The sequence below is a fragment of the Geotrypetes seraphini genome, chromosome 4, assembly GCF_902459505.1.
Source record: "Geotrypetes seraphini chromosome 4, aGeoSer1.1, whole genome shotgun sequence".
Classification (NCBI taxonomy): Eukaryota; Metazoa; Chordata; class Amphibia; order Gymnophiona; family Dermophiidae; genus Geotrypetes; species Geotrypetes seraphini.
In genome coordinates this window covers 195,128,620-195,151,092 of record NC_047087.1, presented here as the reverse complement: position 1 = coordinate 195,151,092, position 22,473 = coordinate 195,128,620, and the positions used below count along the sequence as shown (strand labels likewise).

The window sequence follows — 22,473 nt, the reverse complement described above, 5'->3', positions numbered from 1 at the left end:
CCTCCCTCGACTCACTATAAGGAAGCAGTTCGTCATCTTTGGCCCCCCCCTCCCCACCACACCCGAACCCCTGTTGAGCCTCCCATCCACCCTGAAACAAAAAAAACCTTCCGGAACCAGCAGCGTCCCCAGCACTTTAAAGACGCTGCTTCGTGATCTTCTAATGCCAATTTCCTCTGCTGCGTCCCTGATGGCATCATCAGAGACAGAGACGCGGCAGAGGAAATCGGCATTAGAAGGTTGCGAAGCAGCAAATTTAAAGTGCTAGCGATGCTGCTGGTTCCGGAAGGTTTGTAGGTCTCGCAGTGGGAGGGGCAGATGGGAGGGTCAATGGGGTCGGCTGCACAGTGGCAGAGGTGGGGGGAAGATGGAAACAGGCTGATCACTGGTTCTACTGCACAGGGGGGATGGGAAGGAGAGAAATAAAAATGCCAGGTTCTACTGTACAGGGAGAATAGGGGGGGGAGGGGTAGAAATTTAAAAATGCTGCTCATTGGGTCTACTACACAGGGGGATGGGAGGGAGGCAGGCTGACTTTGAGGGTGGGGTTGGGTCAAAGTCTGGAAGGCAGTGAGGGGGACATAGGAAGAGGCACTGGGGGCACTAAGGACATAGGAAGGGGCACTGAGGGCACTAAGGACACAGGCACTGGGGGCACTAAGGACACGGGAAGGAGGCATTGGGGGCACTAAGGACACAGAACGGATGCACTGTGGCCACTAAGGACATGGGAAGGAGGCACTGAGGGTACTATGGACACAGGACGGAGGCACTAGGGGCACTTAGGACATGGGAAAGAGGCACTGGGGGCACTAAGAACATGGGAAGGAAGCACTGGGTACTAAGGACATAGGAAGGAAGCACTGAGGGCACTAAGGACATAGGAAGGCAGCACTGGGGGCACTAAGGGGCATAGGAAGGAGTCACTGAGGGCACTAAGGACATAGGATGGGACACTATGGACATAGGAAGGGGGCCACCGAGAGACAGGCAGGCATGGCGCAACAAAAAAATACAGGGGGCCAGGGAGACAGAGACAGAAAGAATGACAGACAGACAGCGTCCAAAAAGAAAGAGACAAAGAACCCCCCCCCCAAAAAAAAAAAAAAAGACATCTACTCTAGCACCCGTTAATGTAACGGGCTACACTAGTACCTCAATAAACTGGTTAGTCATAAAGGGCTAGATGCACTAAAGTCAGTTGGTAATACCGATTGGATGGATCTCTGTTGGCCAACTTAGGTTCCTCCCCGTGAATCACATGGTGTACTGGGGAGGGGAAGGTCTGACATTTTCAACAGGTGGGGCTTAGAGCTGGAGGGACATGCTTCACTCCAGCTCCTGTCTAGCAAAGGTACAGGGGGGGTCAGGGAGTGAGGGTGGGGTTTGGGGGAGCATCTGGTGGCAGGAGGAGTGGGCATTCCTCCTGCCTTTTTTTTTGGGAGGGTAGTGGTTGGTTCAGGTTGGCCTCCATTGGTAGGAGGGAGTGGGCATCCCTCCTGCTAATTTTCTCTCATGGTGGAGGGGATTCCCGGTGCCACATTCGTCGGGGGTCATTGGGGAGGGCCTTCATCAGTGGTGAGGGACTTTTTAAAAAAATGGGACAGATATTTTGCGTATGTAACACATGCAAAATATCTGTGCCACTGAAAAAAAAACCCAAGGCATACCTGTCGGTAACTGTAACCAGTCGGTTTTTCCAATAGCTAAAACCTGGCCAGATCAGAAAATAGGCAATCGAAGGGAAAAACACGCGGTGAGCTGTTTTGTGCATCGGGTTGGTAAATGCGATCGTCGCTAAAGCTGTGAAAACAGGTTTAGCAACGATCGCTGACTTCAGTGCATCTAGCCCAAAGTGGCACCTGCCTCTGTCATTCCCAATTTTTACAAGTGCTGTTTTGTTCCAAGGTTCATGAGAATATAGTGATTGGGTGGTAAGGGCACGAGTTGGTATATGGAGCCTAGACGCTGCTCAAAAAGTTTTAAATATAAACTCAAAACCACTGGTTGAAGCCCTAACTGTGGACCTATTTAGATTGGTAGTCCAGCTATCGGTCTTTCCTATTTTGGATTATTGTAATGTTCTATATGTGGGATTGGCCAGATGCCTATTAAACTGGGTTACAGGTAGCCCAGAATGCAACTGCTAGATTAATTTTCTTAGTACCATACTGGGCTTTAGAATGCCCATTATTGGATTTATTGCATTGGCTACCTGTACAAGTCCTTACGCTCCAAAATGTAATCTGAACTCTAGCTAGGGAGGCTTACTAGAAGTCCCATCATTACAAATCTTCAGCGCACTCAATTGAAGTCTAGATCATTCTCAACAGCGGCAGCCACTCTATGGGACAAAATGTTGGACCGAGTTATATCCTCCAGACCATTATGGGTCTTTTTGTAAAGCACTAAAAACTTAGCTTTAAGACTCGTAATGTCAGAATAGTGGGTATACTGGGGAAGGTGCATAAGTTTTTATTTCATGGTAATAAGGGGTTAGCTTGAGATAGGTAAGGATTTAGAGAAATTGTCTGTAACCAGGCAATGATAAGAGATTTTATTAAGGAGGGTGGGAAAGGGAAGGTTTTGAATAGTAGTTTCATTTGTGAACTGCTTCAATTGTTTTCATTAACATGTGCCAAGAGGACAAGGTACACCAGTGGTTCACACAGAAAATTATGTTAGGGCTGTACATTGCTGCCACATTCTATAGAGGTGCTATTCAAGAATTCTGCATAGGGTGATGGATGGATCGACAAGCATAGAATTAGGCCCCCTTAGTGGGTACTTGCCAGCTGACTGTGGTCAATGGACAGATGACCTAGCTTCTGTTCACTATGTCTGTCAGTTCATATACATACATACATGACACCTAATACATACTGTATATACATACATAGATGGACAAAGATGTTGATCACAACAGGTATGTCAGATGGTAAAACATGCCTATCAAGATTTTAATGGGCCTTAAACACCAGTTTCTAGTCAGATGATGATATTTTGGGATTATTTTAGAAGTCCGGGTTAAGAACGATTTATGTTTTTAAAGCTGTTTTAAGCTGGATTTGTATGTAACTCAGAATTTGTAGAGTTTAAGATTCTTGCTGCTTACCTCTGCGCCCAGCTGACAAAAGGGCCAACTGTCCCTACCAATGTTCCCTCTAAGGTACAGCATAAACAACCTCACACTGTTCTTAATGTGGCCATGAATTGGCTACAGGAGAAGTATAGGAGTCTATGCCACTGGAAATAGTACTCAGTGAAATCAAATGAAGCCACAACTGCATTCTTAAATACGAGTTGTACTTAAGTCAGGCGTCTGCAACTTGGAAACTTCCTGTACTAGCATTTACATGTGTATATTGCATACACATGTGAAAAACAATTCCAGAAAGCTGCTATTTAGAAATGGAGATGTGAACAACGGGAGAGATTTCAAGAGGGTATGGCTTGGGCATGGTTTTGTGTTTAAATAAAATCTATACATGTAATCCCTACGTTACAAAGGAAACATATATTTGGGGGAAAAATATCCACATCTAGTTTTATAGCTGCTCAAAAACACGCATAGGTTTTGAAAAAGTGCATTGAGGCAAGGGCTTACACGAGGGACTAAGGAGGGAATCAGTGACGTAGTGAGGGTAAGAAGAGCCCAAGGCGGTGGCATCCTTCCCTTGCTCCAGTTCCCATGCACCCTTTCCCTTCCCCCTACCTCTTTAAATTCCCCGGTGCGAGTAGCATCACCAACTTGCTGCCCCCGTTAGCTCTCCCTCTGATGTCACTTCTTAGTCATGGGACCTGGAAGTGACATCAGAGGGAGAGCTGATGATGGCGTGAGCAGCACATTGGGGGAGGGGGAGTGAAGATGCACATGCAGCGGGTGGAGGAGCAGGGGTAGCAGAGGAGAGGTGCTAGCACCCCAACCATGACGGTGCCTGGGGAGGACCACCTCCTCTTACTTTGCCACTGGAGGGAATTCTTCAATGTGTGCTACTGTTAAGATGGGTTATTACATTACATTAGTGATTTTTATTCCGCCGTTACTTTGCGGTTCAAGGCAGATTACATAAGAGGATTTCTGGACATGTCCAGAGGTGGTACAGAGTAGAGCGGGTTGCTTCAGAGGATTGAAATGTTTCATACGGTGTTAGTTAGTCTTCATGGATTTCTTGAATAGCAGGGTTTTTATTTCTTTTCTGAAAGTTTTGTAATCTGGGGTCACGATTAGTAGATTGGAGAGTTGATGGTCTAGTTTTGCTGTCTGTATGGCTAGAAGGCCATTGTACAGTTGTTTTTTTTTCTATTTGATGTCTCTGATTGGAGGGTATGTGAATGGTGTTTGGGTTCTCCTGTGTCTGTATTACCACAAGTCACGCTATTTTAGCACCAGGGTCCCATTTTATCCAATGAGACCTTGTGCTAAAATAGCACAACTTGTGCTAAAATAGCCCATCTTAATAGTAACACACATTGAAGAATTCCCCAAGGGGGTTATTCTCTTTAATTCCATGTAGTTTATGTCCACCTCTGAAATTAAGACTCTACAACAACTGATTCGTTTCTGCAATGCCACTCAGTACTGTACCTAGATTTCTCAATTCTGATCCCTATCTTCTATGTAAAACAGGGCTTCATATCTCCAGCAGCTGTTTCACCCTATACTAAATAGCTGTAGAATATTTACATTTGTCATGGGGTTAAATTTACGAGGGGCCGCTGAAAAGTTCTCAGCCCAGCCAAGACGAGAACGACGTGGAGCCGTGAAACTTGCAAGCTATTCCACACTCTTCTTGACATTTTTTGTTTCATTTCACATTATTGGAATGAGAAGTGTCAAGAAAATTTGGAATAACTTGAAAGTTTCACGGCTCCACATCATTCTCTTCTTGGTTGGGCTGAAAACTTTCAGTGGCCCCTCGAAAATCCCATTTGAACAGGAATTAGGGGAGGGTCATTGGGATGGGCAGACTAGATGGGTTGTGGCCCTTATCTGCCGTCTATTTCTATGTTTCTAAAGTACTCCATGTTAAAGTGCAGTCAGCCATTTTGGTGTTTTCATAGACCCCTTAGACCCTTTTGCTTCTGAATTAGCTACTCCAGGGTTAAATCCTGGATTGCTCAATCTTAATTCATTCCCTGCTCTAAATTCCACCACAAAATTGCTATTGTGGTTTTTTTTTTTTGCCAGTGGGAAAGTATCACTTGGTTAATAAAATCTCTTTGTTATTTATGTAAATTGACTCCAAATTTTAGAAACGTGAACACCAGAATTTGTGTTTTCTTTCTGTAGCTTCTCTTCCTTATCATGGGATATAGGAAAAAAATGTACAAAACAGTTCAACAGAAAAGAAAATGATCTAAAGCAGTGGCTCCAGATGATTCTGAGAGGTGATTTCTTTTCTGTTTGTGTTCACACTTAGTAATGAAGTTGACCAGCAACATAAATTTAATTCATTACAGTGAAACCTTTGGAATGGCTAATCCAGGCAGGAAACTGCCTTCCTGAATGTGATTGTTTGCTTCCATGATTAATACAGAATTTGCCTTTCTGCCTTGTGGAAACATGCAGCCCTGATTCATGATGTTCTTATATCCTGACTCAATGTAGACTCACAGCAAGACAGAGATGGAAGAGATTCACAAGGATCACACAGTGTATCCTATGCAGTTAAAACAACCTTGAATGAAAGTTACCTAACCTGCTCTTAAAAGGCTCTGATGACTGAGATTCTACCATCTTCCTAAGCAACGTCATACCCTGCTTAACAACCAATGTAACTGACGCCTCTTCCTAACATCTACCCTAAATCTCCACTGCCGTGATTTAATATAACAATTTGTTCCAATCCCAGTGGAGAGAACAACTGATTTGTCATTGTCTTTAGACACATACATACATAAACAAAGGGCTCCTTTTATCAAGGCGCGCTACGGGGGTTAGCGCGTCGGACATTTCATCGTGCGCTAACCCCCGCGGCAGCCTAAAATCCTAACGCCTCGTCAATGGGGGCGTTAGGTACTAGCGCGGCAGGCGGTTTAACGCACGGTATTCCACGCGTTAAACCGCTACCGCGCCTTTGTAAAAGGACCCCAAAGGCTTTTTCTATTACACTGTTCCCCTGCAAATTCACGGTTCGTGAATTGTGGACTCGCTCATTCGCGGTCTGCTCCAACTGCCTCTTGCTGTAGTAAAGTCGGGCTACATCAATCAGGAGCTGCGTGTCAAAGCAGCTCCTGATTGGTGTAGCCCGACTTTACTACAGCAAGAGGCGGTCGGAGCAGACCGTGAGTGATTTTCTTCACCCGCCGACGCTCCAGCTGCCCTCTCCTGCCTCACCTGCCTTTTGACGGATGAAAAACCGCATTCGTGGTTTTTCAAAATTTGTGGGGATTCCTGTGGGTGTAGCATGGGTGGGTCATTAGCATGTCACCAACGACACAGGCATCTTATAGAATACTAGCAATTGTTTGCATTGCATGGCGCATTTTGGTATGCCAATTAACACCAGCCATTGACTGTCATGAGTGGGCATGCCTATATTTTTGAAAACCAAAAAACGCTGTGGGTTGGTCTATGCCACAAAGGCGGTCCTACCTACCACAACAAATGGACCTAGGTGCCACAAAAAGTCAATATAGAACAAAACAGTGGAACCAGGGCCTGGACTCCAGAAGTTAAAATGTACACAGTTTATTGGTGTTCAAAGCAAATCAATAATACAATAAAAATAAAATCTGACAAATGGCAACAAGAAAAAAACATAAAATTATCACAGTACCCATTGGAATGATTTTATGGGTTTTTCTTGTTGGCATTTGTCGGATTTTGTTTTTATTGTGTTATTGATTTGCTTTGAACACGTACATTTTAACTCCTGGAGTCCAGTCCCTGGTTCCATACCTATATTGTGGCATGCCAATGCAGCTTTGAGCTATTAACAGCTTAGGTTCATTCTGAAGCAGTTACAGAATTAGTGTTAAAGTGGCCCCACTGTAGAGCCTACATCTCGATGCTGAGTTTTAGAATTGCTTCCCTTGAGATAAGCAAATCTGAAGCACAAGAAGCTATTTCATAAAGAATGGTTGTGGGAGAGAAAGTGAACAAAACAGAAACTTGAACATTTTCATAAATAACTTGCATCTGGGAGGATGAACTTTGTGCATCATCACTGTTGGTACATGAAATTTCACTCAGCACGAACATCTGCCCAGAATCATAACACGCAGGTGGAAAATGACCCTGGACCCTCTTTTACCTATCAGTTTCTTCATTGCATGCCCATAGAAACACCTTTAGGAAACAGGGCCTTTGATGGACTCACAGTGTGCCCTTATCTAGTCCATACTGGCTGCTTTTCAATTCTTCATGGTCCTCCAGAACTGAAAAATACCCTGGAGTCAAACTGAACAAATTCCACAGTCCTTAGTTTTTCCTGGTGCTTCAAAACAACAAGAACTGCATTTTTTATGGCTTCAGTTCCCTGGGTTTGGGAACACTATACCTTTCAACAGTTATGGGTCTTCAGCAGATTTACATACTAGAGTTAAATGGATCTGTACTGGTCCCTCTCCTTCTCCATCACTTCATTCTCACAAAATCTCACTCGGAGCCTTGGAGTTTATTGGATTCAGTCAGCCAGTTGCAGACTCCTGGACAGGAGCAATTAGAAATGCAGACCAGGGCCTAATCTTAGCACTGCCCTCTCCCCACTCACTATGTTTGCTGCACCTGAGAGATTTCTGTCCATAGTGTGTCAGTTATAAGATCCAGTGTTAAAAACCCATCACAGGAGACGCTGCCCCAATCCCAAGCATCAAAATCTACAAAAAACATTTTTTTGGATCAAGTAGTAAAAGTGCAAAACCATGTCAGCAAAAAGGATGCAAACCAGTAAGAAAACCGAGTGAAAATGGCAGCAGCTCAGCAGGAGCTGGCCTCGTTTCCTAAGCCCTTGGCAGAGGGTCTTGTACATTTTGCCTTATTTCAATATTCATCACCACTGAATGAGAAGTCTGCACCTGTCCCAAGGGGCCTGCCACCTTACCTATAAAATTCAGATATAAATTCTATACATTTTGCTTTCAGCGAGAGAGAAGCATTTCAAGTTCCTTGGGAAGATCATGGGGTCAAAAAAGTCTCTGTGCTCTGAATGCAGCTCAGAATTTTCTAAAAAAGTGAGCATCTGAAATTAGACTTTTTCTTTCAGTAGTCCTCCCTCCTCAGCATCTCTACATTGAGATCCAGGAAAAGTTACCAAGAATGCTTCACTTGGGGAAAAAAAAATCCCTTATATAGAGAGGACACAGAAACTTATTTGCCATCTCTCTTCCTCATCACTTGCTGTAGATCCATTCCAACCAGAGGACCAAGAGAGAAGACAATGGATATATCTGCATAGATCACACATCCTCACTTAAACACCCTGATTCCCTGTGGTTCATGTCCAGAGCAGCATTTTTAAGTCATGCTAGTTCTTCCCAGCACAGGTCTGCATCCCCATAAGGAAGTCAGGAAGTGCTAAAAGCAGAAATGGTGACATTGTTGGGAAAGATTTAAGATTTCTGAATGGCACTGCTGTGGGATGGTCTGCAGCTGCTCCCCCTCTCTGAGACATGGCGTTTCACTTTTGCATTAGTAGCCGGATCCTGGTTTAGGGATGGACTGGAATGAGACTTCTTTGGCCTATCTTCATCGCTCTCCTCAGAATCAAAGAGATTCCTTTCAAATGCTTCAAAGTCCTCGGTGCCTGCTTTCAGCTTGGCTCGCAGAAGCATGGCGTATGTACCATATCGAGACTTCTAAAAGGGTGAGAGAAGAAAACCATGGAACAGGATTCAAGCAAAACTGAAGTGAAAATGCAACTCATTAACTGAGGATCAGAGTGAAGTCTATATCAGCTGTGGAAAAAGCCCCTGAGAATCGTAAGCTATGTGTAAGGGAGAGAGGGAGGAATGAAGAATAGGAACTGGAACAATAGATGTCCTCAACAGAACAATTATTTTATATATGTATATATTTTTATATATATGTAAGGACTGTTTCACCTTCAATAATTTATTAAAGACACAACTATTTGTTGATGCCTATATGTAGTATGTGATAGGAAAACTCCGATGCTGTTTTGGGTATTTAGATAGTATGTTCTGAATGATAAGGTAGAAAGTGATCATATAATGTCTATGTGCTGTTATGGTTTTATTTTATGAATGTTTGTTATTAGAAACCGCTTAAATTCTAGGTGGTATATACATTTTTAAATAAATAAATATTCAGTTGGACAATATAAGGTGTAGCACAGATTAATGAAAGCAGAGGGGAAGGTGTAGATGTGTGCTGAAAAGAAATGGGGAAAGTATGAATGAATTATTGTTTTGTGACACAGATGCTTATTTTCCCAGGCCTACAAGCAATCCATCTGAAGGGGAAAAAAAACCTTCTCACCTCAAATTTTAGGTAGTCCTCTTTCTGTTTAAATTCCTCAGATTCTTTTCCTTTCAGCTTCTTATCTAGCGGGTAGGAGCGATGTTCCACCAAGTCGGATGACATAGATTTAACTTTAGTTTCATGGGTCTTCACTTGCTCCTCCTAAAAGATTGTACAGTTTCATGAGTGTGTTCCTCTTCTCGAATTAAACTCAATACTTCCCAAAATATGTCTACCTTATGTTTGTTTCTCCTGCCTCGTCCTCTTCCCCACCTATTCTTATTAACATCCCTCCATCTTGAGCATATTCATACAGCAGCCGAGCAATATGGCCAGGGCTTCCCAAACCTGCCCTGGAGATCCTGGAGCCAATTAGATTTTCAGAATGACTATAATGAATAGGCATGAGATAAACCAGCACACTGCTGAGCCAAAGCATGCTAATCTACCTCATTAACATTCACTGTGGATACCCTGAACACCCCTCCCCAGTTGTGGAATCTCACGGACAGATTTGTAAAGCGCTATTTTAATTAGTTCAGTGCATGAATATCTTCTAGACCAAAGTAGGCAACCCTGGTCCTCAAGTATCACAAGCTGATCAGGATTTGAAATCATTCACACTGAGTATGCATGAGATGCATTTGGATGCACTTGGGATGTCCTGAAACTAACTGGTTTATAACACCTGTGAACCATAGTTGCATACCCATATTCTAAACACTTTAGTCTAGATCAGTGTCTCTCAAACTGTGTGCCATGGCACAGTAGTGTGCCCCGAAGAGATTCTGGATTTGCCAAGAGAGATTCCAGAATTTTACTTCATAAGTATTATGAACCACGAGTTCATATGAAGAATTATCTTCATAAGTATACATTAGAATAGATGATATACAGTATGCATTATTCTTTGACGTGATTGGTCCTTGAAAACTAACAGCAAGTAATTTTATTTTTAAATGCAGTAGTTATCCTAACTTGAACAACAAAGCAATCAAGGCTTTGTTACTGTTTGGATCTTCTTATGTTTGCGAACTTGGATTTTCAGTTTTGACAGAAATTAAATTGAAAAAAAGAGAACTGCAGATGGTGGATGATGAAATGTATGTTTGCTTGTCAACTATCAAGCTGCATTTTGAGTTAATTTGCACTCAAAAACAAGCTCATCCATTGCATTGATTAGCAATTCTATTCTTTCTACTTTAGTTTCACTGCTGTTACAATTATCCATACATAACTTAAAGAACTTTAAATAAATCTCAAATTAATTTTTTTTGTTGGTTTTACAATTTTATAATTTCAATTAAAATGTGCTGCAAAAACCCTTTACTCCATTTAGTGTCCCAGAGCTAAAAATGTTTGAGACATGCTGATCTAGATCCTTATCCACACCCATAAGAGATTGAAACTCAAGTAAACTACATTATCTGCAAGCTATGGATCACAAAATATTATATTTTCTCGAATATAGGATGAGATTTTTGGGCCAAAAAAAATGGCCCAAATGGGGGTCTCGTCCTATATTTGGATCATCATCAAGTAATCACCCGACACCCTCCAAGACTTGCTGCAGGCCTGCTTTTAGGCCAGGACAGGAGGGATCCCTCCCATCCCGGCCGATAATAACAATTACCCCTCCTCCCTCCCTCCGTCGCGTACCTTTTCCCTGGTGGTCCAGCGGTGTATCCCATGCTGAACCCTTCCTGCCGATCTCGCAGTCAGCGGTGCATCCGGGCCGGCAAGCAGGAGCGAGCTTTTCGAGCTTCCGCCCAGCCCTGTGCTGCTCCCTTAAAGGCTACCGCCAGTTCTTGTGGTACTCGTGGTTCTCACGGCAGCCATTCAGGGAGTGGCGCAGGGCTGGGCTGGAGCTCGAAAAGCTTTCTCCTGCGTGCCGGCCTGGGTACGCTGCTGGCCGCAAGATCGTCAAGAGGGGTTCAGTGTGTGATACACCGCAGGCTCACCAGGGAAAATGTACATAATGGAGGGAGGGAGGGAGAGGGTAATTGTTAGTATCGGCCGGGACTGGAGATGGGAGGATCCTCCTGTCCCGGCTTACCACTAGACAACTAGAGAAGTAAAAGGGTACAGAGAAGAAAGTTGGGACAGGGTGCAGAGCCTGGCAGGGAGGGGGGGGACTGGGTACAGAGTCTAACATGGAGTGAGGGGGGCTGGGTTCAGAGCCTGGTAGGGAAGGGGGCTGAGTTCAGAGCCTGGTAGGGCAGGGTGCAGAACCTGGCAGTGGAGGGTGTGAGGGAGGGGACACTGGGTGCAGATTATGGCACTTGAATATTAAGCCCCCGTCTTATATTCGAGTCAACCATTTTTTTTTTCCTCCTTTTGGGGGGAATGGGGGTCTCGACTTATATTTGAGTATATACGGTAACTCCGGTTCTAGCACACTGCTCCTCAAACCACTGGAGCCCCACTTAATCAATCTGGTTTTCAGCATATCTGTAATTAATATATATGAGAGGGACTGACAAAAATTGGAAGCCTAGTGTATGCAAATCTATTTTTTGCACCTTTAAGGGATGATTATATAAATGGCGCTAGCTGCGTGTCAATCATGCTTAGGTGCCATTTACAGAATTGCAGCTAGTGGTGCCTATGTACACCTTTTACGAAGTTGCGTTAGTGGCTTTATCGCACTACGACATTTTATCACGCGCTAACAACCCCCGCGCTAGCCGAAAAACTACCGCCTGCTCAAGAGTAGGCGGTAGTGGCTAGCGGTTTAGCGCGCACTATTACGCGTGTTAAACCGCTAACGCGGCTTCGTAAAAAGAGCCCAAAGAGTCCAAATCAGATATTCACTTTAATTAAATCCTTAAACTTAGGTTCATAAACAAGTGCTATATCTCCAGACCCAAATATTCAGCAGAGTTTTAAACCTATTTTATTATTATTCTTAAGAAAAACTCTGTAAACTTTCAATTTTCCATAGAACCTCGGAAACACCACTCGCTGCTCAACTATATATCACAGCGGTAAGCTTGATGTGTTGTCTCCTCATTGGTCCTTAATAAATATTCACTGGGTAATTTTCATAATATTTTAAAGTGCATTTGTGCTTAAAGTGCCTGTTTGGAAAATTGCTTCTCCCGGATCATCATAATAAAGATAAGTAAAGCTTTTTCTACTGTAGAGTTTATGTTTTCACATTTGGGATGGGGGTAGTGAGGTGCAGGTTTTGCGTGGGTTTCTACTGTATTGTTTTGCTGTTCTACTGTTTGCTGAGATGTTTTTTGTCTTTGATGCTGTTGGTTACTCTTTTGGATGCAGTTGTGACTGATACTGTTGCTTATGCTGATATCCAATCCAATTCTGGTTGTTTTGTTTAGTACTTATTTTAATTTTCAATATAACATTTAAAAATTTTTTTTTTTTTAAAAAAAAGCTTTTTCTAATAATAAATTTATTTGAATTTGCACTGAAAGCACTTTAAACACATTGTGAAGCACTTTTTAAAACAGATACTTTAAGCACAAATGCACTTTAAAATATTATGAAAATTACTCAATGAATATTTACTAAGGACCAATGAAGAGACAACACGTCAAGCTTACCGCTGTGATATATAGTTGAGCGGCAAGTGGTATTACTGAGGTTCTATGGAAAATTGAAAGTTTTACAAAAAGTTTCTCTTAAGAATAATAATAAAATAGGTTTAAAACTCTGCTGAATACTTGGGACAGGAGATAAGTACCTGAAATGTAGGTGAGAGTTTTAAAAACCTACATTTCAGGCGCCTATCTTTTTTTATTTTATTTTATTTATAAGTTTTCAATACAATCAAGATAAACTTGTACAGAAAGAGGATTCATGACAAGAAAAAAAAAGAACTATAACACCAAAACTAAATAAGCTTAATATGTTAACATAAATCTTCTCAAGTCCTCAAATTGATCCAAAATGTAATTCAAAAGCGAGAAAAATATTCTTTATGAAATCATAAGTTATCAGAGAGTAAGGACATTTATTCTATTGAGCACTCTCCTTCTCCAATTGAGACAGGGACAGGAAAGTCATCAGCTGATGAGGTTCAAGGAAAACATGTTTCTGAGTTTTATAGATAACTAGCTGATGCCCCAGCGTTGCACGGGTATTTAATTATAGCAATAACACTGTAAATGGATTTAAATAAAGATACTTTATAGTGGTGAATGAAATAATTTTGTTACAGCTTTATAAAAAGTAAAATATTCAAAGTATAATGTGAAATATTTGACAAAATGAATACAATTCAACTAACACAAAAATTGATTATAAACAACATTTTTAGTTTCACCTCCAGGAGCAAGAACATATACATTCTTGGGTGAACCCACCCTTCCCACGTGTGCAGGTGGGCCACGAGACCCCCAGAACATATCACCCCAGGTAGTGAGGGATCTGCATACCAAGTTTCGTTCAAATCGGTCCCACAGCTTTGTACATTTTTTCCAATGACTTGAATGGGTGAAATCTGATTTTCTGTTTTTAGCTCCGCCCACGTGTGCAGGTGGGCCGCGAGACCCCCAGAACATATCACCCCAGGTAGTGAGGGATCTGCATACCAATTTACGTTCAAAGCAGTCCCACAGCTTTTTACATTTTTTCCATTGACTTGAATGGGTGAAATCTGATTTTCTGTTTGTAGCTCCGCCCACGTGTGCAGGTGGGCCGCGAGACCCCCAGAACATATCACCCCAGGTAGAGAGGGATCTGCATACCAAATTTCGTTCAAATCGGTACCACAGCTTCTTACATTTTTTCCATTGACTTGAATGGGTGAAATCTGATTTTCTGTTTGTACCTCCGCCCACATGGGCAGGTGGGTCGCGAGACCCCCAGAACATATCACCCCGGTAGTGAGGGATCTGCATACCAATTTTCGTTCAAATCGGTCCCACAGCTTTTTACATTTTTTCCATTGACTTGAATGGGTGAAATCTGATTTTCTGTTTGTAGCTCCGCCCATGTGTGCATGTGGGCCGCGAGACCCCCAGAACATATCACCCCCGGTAGTGAGGGATCTGCATACCAATTTTCGTTCAAATCGGTCCCACAGCGTTTTACATTTTTTCCATTGATATGAATGGGTGAAATCCGATTTTCTGTTTGTAGCTCCGCCCACGTGTGCAGGTGGGCTGCGAGACCCCCAGAACATATCACCCCAGGTAGTGAGGGATCTGCATACCAAGTTTCGTTCAAATCGGTCAAGCCATTTTTGAATTACTGTGAGAATGGCAGCTTTTTACATTTTTTCCATTGACATGAATGGGTGAAATCTGATTTTCTGTTTGTAGCTCCGCACACGTGTGCAGGTGGGCCGCGAGACCCCCAGAACATATCACCCCAGGTAGTGAGGGATCTGCATCCCAAGTTTCGTTCAAATCGGTCAAGCCGTTTTTGAATTACAGGGAGAAAGGCAGCTTCTTACATTTTTTCCATTGACATGAATGGGTGAAATCTGATTTTCTGTTTGTAGCTCCGCCCACGTGTGCAGGTGGGACGCGAGACCCCCAGAACATATCACCCCAGGTAGTGAGGGATCTGCATACCAAGTGTCGTTCAAATCGGTCAAGCCGTTTTTGAATTTCAGTGAGAATGGCAGCTTTTTACATTTTTTCCATTGACATGAATGGGTGAAATCTGATTTACTGTTTGTAGCTCCGCCCACGTGTGCAGGTGGGCCAAGAGACCCCCAGAACATATCACCCCAGGTAGTGAGGGATCTGCATACCAAGTTTCGTTCAAATCGGTCAAGCCGTTTTTGAATTACTGTGAGAATGGCAGCTTTTTACATTTTTTCCATTGACATGAATGGGTGAAATCTGATTTTCTGTTTGTAGCTCCGCCCACGTGTGCAAGTGGGCTGCGAGACCCCCAGAACATATCACCCCAGGTAGTGAGGGATCTGCATACCAAGTGTCGTTCAAATCGGTCAAGCCGTTTTTGAATTACTGTGAGAATGGCAGCTTTTTACATTTTTTCCATTGACATGAATGGGTGAAATCTGATTTTATGTTTGTAGTTCCGCCCACGTGTGCAGGTGGGCCGCGAGACCCCCAGAACATATCATCCCAGGTAGTGAGGAATCTGCATACCAAGTTTCGTTCAAATCGGTCAAGTCGTTTTTGCGTGATCGCGGCACATACACACACACATACCTCCGATTTTATATATATAGATTACACATTTACAAGGATGTCTAAGAAAAAAAGTTGCCCCCAAAGCCAAAACACCAGGTTTCAACAAAAGAAATTCTTTTCTACGCCTTTGGGTCTTCCTTGCCAAATCTGGAAACATTTGTACCTTATAACCTAGAAATTCTTTTTGCCTATGTTTATAAAACATTCTCATGAGCCAACTCTTATCGGAGATAAATGCAAATGTCAACAATAAAATAGCTTGAACAGACATTTCCCTATCTGATGATTCTAATACTGCTGAAATGTCTATTGGTTCTTGGTTTACCACATGTTGAATGTCTCGAGTCTTAGTCGGAAGATAATAAACTTGCGCAAAAGGTGGTAATGAAGACTCGGGAATTTCCAATATTTCTTGAAGATATCGTTTCAGCATTTCTCTAGGTGTTATCATAGGGACTTTTGGAAAGTTAATCAATCTCAAGTTATTATTCCTAGAAAAATTCTCCAGTGGTTCAATTTTTCTTCTTAAGTTTGTATTATCTTTAATCAATGTCTCTTAGAGTTTCTTTGATAGTCCCATATCTTCTTGTAAATTATTTGTTAAAGATTTAGAGACTTGTAGTACTTTTTTCAAATTCCCAATTTCACTATCAAGATTTTTAATTTTCCCTTCTATTTGTTGGAACTGAGAATTAAAGGTTTTTCCCAAATTAGATATCAAGTCCCAAAGGGATTCTAGTGTGACTTCATGGGGTTTTTGTGGCAAGAAAGATTGTAAAGTTAATTCAAACTGCTCACCAGCTGCTAATTCTTCCTGCTTCTGTATTTTCTAGGATGATCTTGATCCAGTTGATGTTAAATCTTCACTTTCCAAATTCAGGCTCTCTTGAAGAAAATGAGAGCCTAAGCTTCTACTCTCCGGATCGATTGCTCTGGCCTCTGGAGTAGAGTGTCCTCCATTTCCCAGCAACACCCCCTCCCGCGGAGAGCTAGTGGTGTGGAGTTGTTGGGGCGGTGCTCTAGCGTCCAGGTTAAGTGTTGTTTCTAGCCCCAAGGAGATCGCCTGTACCTCGCCTCGCTGCTGCGCCTCCAGCGGGGAATCTACCGACGCCGCTGTCATGTCCTACATACACCGCAGGAGTTCATCAATATTGCTGAATGCAGCCGGCTCGGAGTGCTGCAAGGCACCAGCCACGCTCCTGCCTCTTCTCTTCAGCATGCCCAGGAAAAGTTATTCTCGATGAGAAGAAAAAAGGTAAATTATTGATGAGTTCCCCGGCGTCCTCTCGTCGAGCTCAGACAGACGCCATCTTGGATCTCCCAGGCGCCTATCTTTTTGATGAAAAATGATGCTGTGGGGTGGTACATTACAAAGATGGTCCTACCAGCCACAGAGATGGACCAAGGTGCCACAAAGATCTTTTTGAAAAATCACGCTTTGCGGTACCTAACTCATGCTCTACCCATAGAAATGCCAACTTAGGCATTAGGTGCTGCTACGTGCATTGCGATAGGCGCCTATCATTTATAGAATTGGACAGGCGCCTAACATCCAACTGAAATTTTTTAACTAATTATTGAGGCTGTTAAGGGTATTTTGCCAATTAACCCCCCCCCCCCTTTTTATAAAAGCACAAAAGAGGTTTTTAGCATCGGCTGGTGCGCTGCATGCTCTGCGCTGCTCATAGGAACTCTATGACCGTCAGAGTAGCGCAGAGCATTCAGCGCATTGGCTGGTGCTAAAAACATCTTCTGTGCTTTTGTAAAAGGGGGGGGGGGGGAAGTTAGGCACCCTTTATAAAATCAGCCCCTTACTGTGGTTTTCCTGAAAGCCAGACTGGCTAAATGGTCCTCCAGTGAGACACATTGTCTTAAACTAAGGATGAGGATATACTAGTAAATCATGAAAGACTTGAAGGAGGGTCATGAACATTGGAAGTTATAAGAGAAACTATATAAAAAGAACGAGCTCAAACTAAAAATTCTCCACTTAGTTTTAAGAGCTTCTCACAACTGCAAAGTATAGTAGTGTTAAAAAGACAGATTTTCAGAAGTCAATAGCCAGCAACATGGCAAATACAACACACAAAAGTCCCTCTTTTCCTTTTGCTCTGTTTTTCTTCCCCAGGGGAAAATAAAAGTTTAATATGTTTGATACCTTGTCCTTGGTTAACTACCCTGACTCATCTGAATTGTGCAGGCTGTATAAAGAACTGAAGAGTTAATTCAGGAGAGGGCCTCTGACTGGACTAATGCATGATCAACTTTTTTTCCAAACAAATGGAAATATACAAGAAAAAAAGAATCTCTGAACAAAAAACTGAAGAGAAATTTAGAAATGAAGAAAGCTGATATTTTAAGAGATGTGTACAGTCATTTACACAGAAATGTTAATACCGTGTTTCCCCGAAAATAAGACCTACCCCCAAAATAAGCCCCAGCATGATTTTTAAAGATGATCCTACTATAAGCCCTACCCCAAAAATAAGCCCTAGTTAAGATCGACCTCCGAAGCCACCCTGACACTCCCCAACTCTATCCGTGACACTAGTGTTCCCCGATTTGCCAATCATTTCTCCCTTCCTCTCCTCCACTCCAATTCTTCCTCTTTCCTTTCTCTCTCCCCTCCCAATGTGAAGCATCTTTCCTTGCTGATTTTGAACTTTCATTCATCTTTAATAATGCAGCAGACAATCCAACATCATAAGGCTATATTAACATAATCTACTTGTTTGATACTTCTGTTGTTCCCCCAGAAAGTAACACTGATCTCCAAAATGTAATAAAAAATGAGTTCTGTTAGCTTCTACTGGCTGTATAGGCAAGTGATATAAATTCACTGGGGAATCACTGTCATAGGAAAAGATCCTGTTATTATAACACCCAGACTGAATATGGATGGTGCAATACATCACTCACTCATTAGGGATATGGCTGCATTAGACACAAAAAAGTGTATGAACCATAAATATCAAACCTTGTCTATTGTCTGGTTACCTGTGAGAGCCTGGTGGTAGCACTGGGGAGAAGAGGACGGCTGAATTTTTTATGTGACCCAATGGCTGCTGGGAAAGGTGGCGCGGAAAACATGGCAGCCACCACATTGATGCGTGTGATCCATGAATGCATCTGTTCTGTGTTCCTGGAAAAGAATGACAAATCTTAAGACTTCTCAACTGCATCATGCCTCCTGCTCTCTCCCCACTCAAACCCAAACATGAAGAAAAAGAAAGAAAAAGCAAGCAAACCATCACCCCAAAACATCAATGCTTGAGACACAAAGGTACCAAGACTTAGTAGATCTTGGCAAAGTGCCAAATCCTGTGCCTTCAACTTCCTGGTCCTACCTATGCTTCTGTTGGATTGTAAACTGTTTGATGCAAAGAATTACATGGCCATGTTTTCCTAACCATTGCATCCTGGTCCTTCTCTTCATTCATACTTATCTGGTGCTCTAATAACTACTTGAGCAGAGGTGAAATGAAGTTGAAGCTGATTTGCATACAATGTCTCTATTATATGCAAATCTCTTTCATGCATATTCATTGTGGATATCCTGAAAATCTGACTAGCAAGGCGGTATTCCAAGACTGACTGGGGTAATACTGGTTGACAACCAGGAAAGCCCACTTCAAATCCAACTACTGCTCCTTCTAAACATTGGCAAAGTCACTTAACTCTCTACTGACTCAAGTATAAACTTAGACTGTGAGCCCTCTGGGGATAGAGAAATATTTACTGTACCTAGTTCACCTTGACTAGGGTTACCAGACGTCTGGGAAAACCCGGATATATCCTCTTTTTAGAGGGCGGTGAGGTGGTGAGAGGGAATTGTAGCAGTGGGGAGAAGACACTGGAAGGGAAATGGGGAGGACAGAGTGGGGAGAAGACGCTGGAATGGAAATGGGGATGCTGCAGGGACGGAACGGGGACAATGCTCATGGGGACGGAGACGGGGCAGGGACAGTGCTCACAGGGTCGGGGCAGGGACAGTGGTTGCGGGGATGGGCGGGGGCAGGGATGTGGTTGTGGAGACATGGCAGTGATGTGGCCAAATTTTTTCCACGTGTCATTCTCTACTTGCCGTTTCTTCTGCTATTAAAATACATGGCATAACTTACTCCAAGGTTCAGAGGAACTTACTGTGCTTGGAAAAGAAAGACTCTCCAGTCCGCTGTCCTGAGGTAGAAAACATTTGGTCTCTTGTTGTAATCAGATGCTTTAGTGGCTAGTGAATGATGGATGCTAATGGCATTCTTCAGGTCCTCCTCCGAGAGGGGCTTCCCTGGCTTGTACTCCTCCTGAAAAGCACAAGGAACTTGCTCAAGATCTCAACATGAAGAAAGAAAACAACCTTAACATATTCACTTATTTAATATATTTGTCCAGAAGCCAAAAGTTGGGCTCTGTTTGAAATAGTAAGCAAGCTGGGAATCTGGTAAAAGGACAGGGTCATAAAAGTGTTACATTATGAGCCTTATCAGCCAGAATAACATCTTTAAATAAGATCCAGAAATTGAAATTCATCCTTATGAGAGATCCTACTGAAGAATTTCCCACAGCTCCCTGTGGTATCTATAATGAATGTGGGTGAAATCCATTTGCACATACTGAGTCTCCAATTCCCGCAAATAGATCTCACACACATTTGTTGTGGGTATCATAAGAACAGAAGAGTTGCCATGCTGGAACAGACTGAAGGTCCATCAAGAACATTATCCTGTTTCCAACAGTGGCGAACCCAGGTCACAAGAACCTGGCAAGATCCCAAGGAAAAAGACAGATTTCATGCTGCTTATCCTAGGATTGAGCTGTTGGTTTCCCCAAGCCATCTTAGTAATGGCTTATGTACTTCTCTTTTAGGAAATTATCCAAACTTTTTTTAAACCCTTCTAAGCTAACTGCTTTCACTACATTCTCTGGTAACAAATTCCAGAGTTTAACTACCCATTAAGTGAAATATTGTCTCTGGTTTGTTTTAAATCTACTATTTAGTACCTTCATCGCATGAACCCTAGTCCTACTATTTTTAGAACGAGTAAACAAGTGATTCACATCTACTCATTCTACTCCAGGCTGAAGAGCCCTAGCCACTTTACCCTTTCCTCATAGGGAAGTTGACCCATCCCTTTTATCAATTTCATTGGCCTTTTCTGTATCTTTTCTAATTCATAAAAACCCAGCTTGCTGTGGGATCCCCAGTACAGGTTTTGGAAGCCCTGTCCTATGGGAATATACCTTAGGATACATTAGGAAGTAATGTCTACAAATTCTGCATATTCAACAGCAGGAAAACCAGCCTTTATACCATTTTTAGGATTTCTTCTGGATTTTCATAAATTATCATTCTCTTATTTTATTTACTATCATCATCATCCTTGCACTCTCTTAATGTACATTTCGGTTTAGCAAACGTTCTATGGAAGAGTGTTCCTCTGCCTGCCACCTATAAGAAAGAAAGAAAGGTCTAATTTTCTTATTCATTCTGCTTATCCTGGAGTTAAATAATGTGTGCCACTGCTGACACTGCTAATCCAACAAAGAAATCCATGTCAGTTGGATTAGAAAATAAAATCCCTTTCAGCACCTTATAATTGTACTATGCAACACAAGTACATACAGTATTAGTGTCAGAATTAAAAAGCAGGTGTCAGGTTTGAAATAATATATATTTTGTTGCTACAACCTCCTGTCTCCCATCTTATCCATCTAAACCAAGATGTTGCTCCACCTCTAGGACAGATGGGCTGAATGCACACTCCTGGGTGCTTTGAATAGGTGCATCTTTCATTGTTGTTGTTGTTGTTAGGTGCCATAGACTCATGCTCGAGTCCTAGCAACATGATGAATTGCAGATCTAAAAATAAATTGGTTTTGTGCTAGTCAAGAAAGGTCCTCTAGCATCATCCTCATGGTTGTTTTCAACGTGTCCAGCCATCTGATTGCAGGTTGCCCTCTTCGCTTGGTTCCTTCGATCTTCCCAAACATGATGTCCTTCTCCAGTGATCTCTCTTTTCTGATGGTGTGACCAAATACAACAGTCATAACTTCGTTATTTCAGTTTCAAGTGACATAGCAGGTTTGATCTCTTCCAGAATCAATTTGGTAGTTCTTCTGGGGGTCCAAGGCACACCTAAAATCCTTCTCCAGCCCCAAAGCTCAAATGAGTCAATCGTCCTTCTGTCTTGTTTCCATAGTGTCCAGCTTTTGCATCTGCAATTGACCACTGAGATAATGAGTGTGTGGACAAGTCTGATCTTCATTTGGAGTGTTACCTCCTTGCCTTTGAACTATGTCAAGAGCCTTCATTGAAGAGCGACCAAGTGCTATTCTGTGGAGTATTTCCTCCCTGCTAGTTGCTTCTTTGTTTACAAAAGAGCCCAGGAGATTGAAATTCTTTACAACTTCTAGTCTATCGCCTTCAAGCTCAAAATCTTCACCATTTTCCGTGTTCATGATTTTCGTCTTGTTTATGTTCCATTCTAATCCATGATATGACTTTTGGCTTTGATTTTTCTCAGTGATTAGTCTCAGTTACAACACTGGTCTTTGACCAAAGGGTCACCGCGTGAGCGGACTGCTGGGCATGATGGACCACTGGTCTGGCCCAGCAGTGGCAATTCTTATGTTCTTATGATACAGCATGTCTTTGCTGCTGGTACTGAGTGTTGAATCATCTGCATAGCACAGGTTGTTTATATTTCGGCCACCAACTTTGAAACCGACACTCTCTTCTTCCAAATTTGCTTTTCTGAAGATGGTTTCACCATACAAGTTGAACCGGTAAAATGATAGGATGTATCCTTGCCTGACACCCCATTTTATAGAAAACCAATCAGTGTTGCAGACGATATCCTTATCCTCCTCGAAACAGATCAGAACTTTTCAAACCTCCAAGAGAACATCACCTCA

The 22,473-nt window shown here is 42.5% G+C and overlaps 1 protein-coding gene across 7 annotated transcripts in view; it reads right to left on the bottom strand.

The window, feature by feature from the left end:
• Positions 1-6,883: 6,883 nt before the first annotated feature.
• The window catches only part of LOC117360112 (PH and SEC7 domain-containing protein 1-like), a 350,510-nt gene continuing 334,920 nt past the window's right edge, over positions 6,884-22,473 (bottom strand). For 6 of the 7 annotated variants that reach the window (XM_033943787.1, XM_033943791.1, XM_033943792.1 and 3 more), the window contains 4 exons: positions 19,705-19,862; positions 18,559-18,703; positions 9,446-9,589; positions 6,884-8,802 (listed from right to left, as the gene is read on the bottom strand). In XM_033943787.1, coding sequence (XP_033799678.1) covers positions 8,557-8,802; positions 9,446-9,589; positions 18,559-18,703; positions 19,705-19,862 — 693 coding nt within the window. In that variant the 3' untranslated portion in view covers positions 6,884-8,556. Of the gene's footprint in view, positions 8,803-9,445; positions 9,590-18,558; positions 18,704-19,704; positions 19,863-22,473 lie in introns of those variants that run through there. The other variant, XR_004539359.1, reaches the window with a different exon arrangement.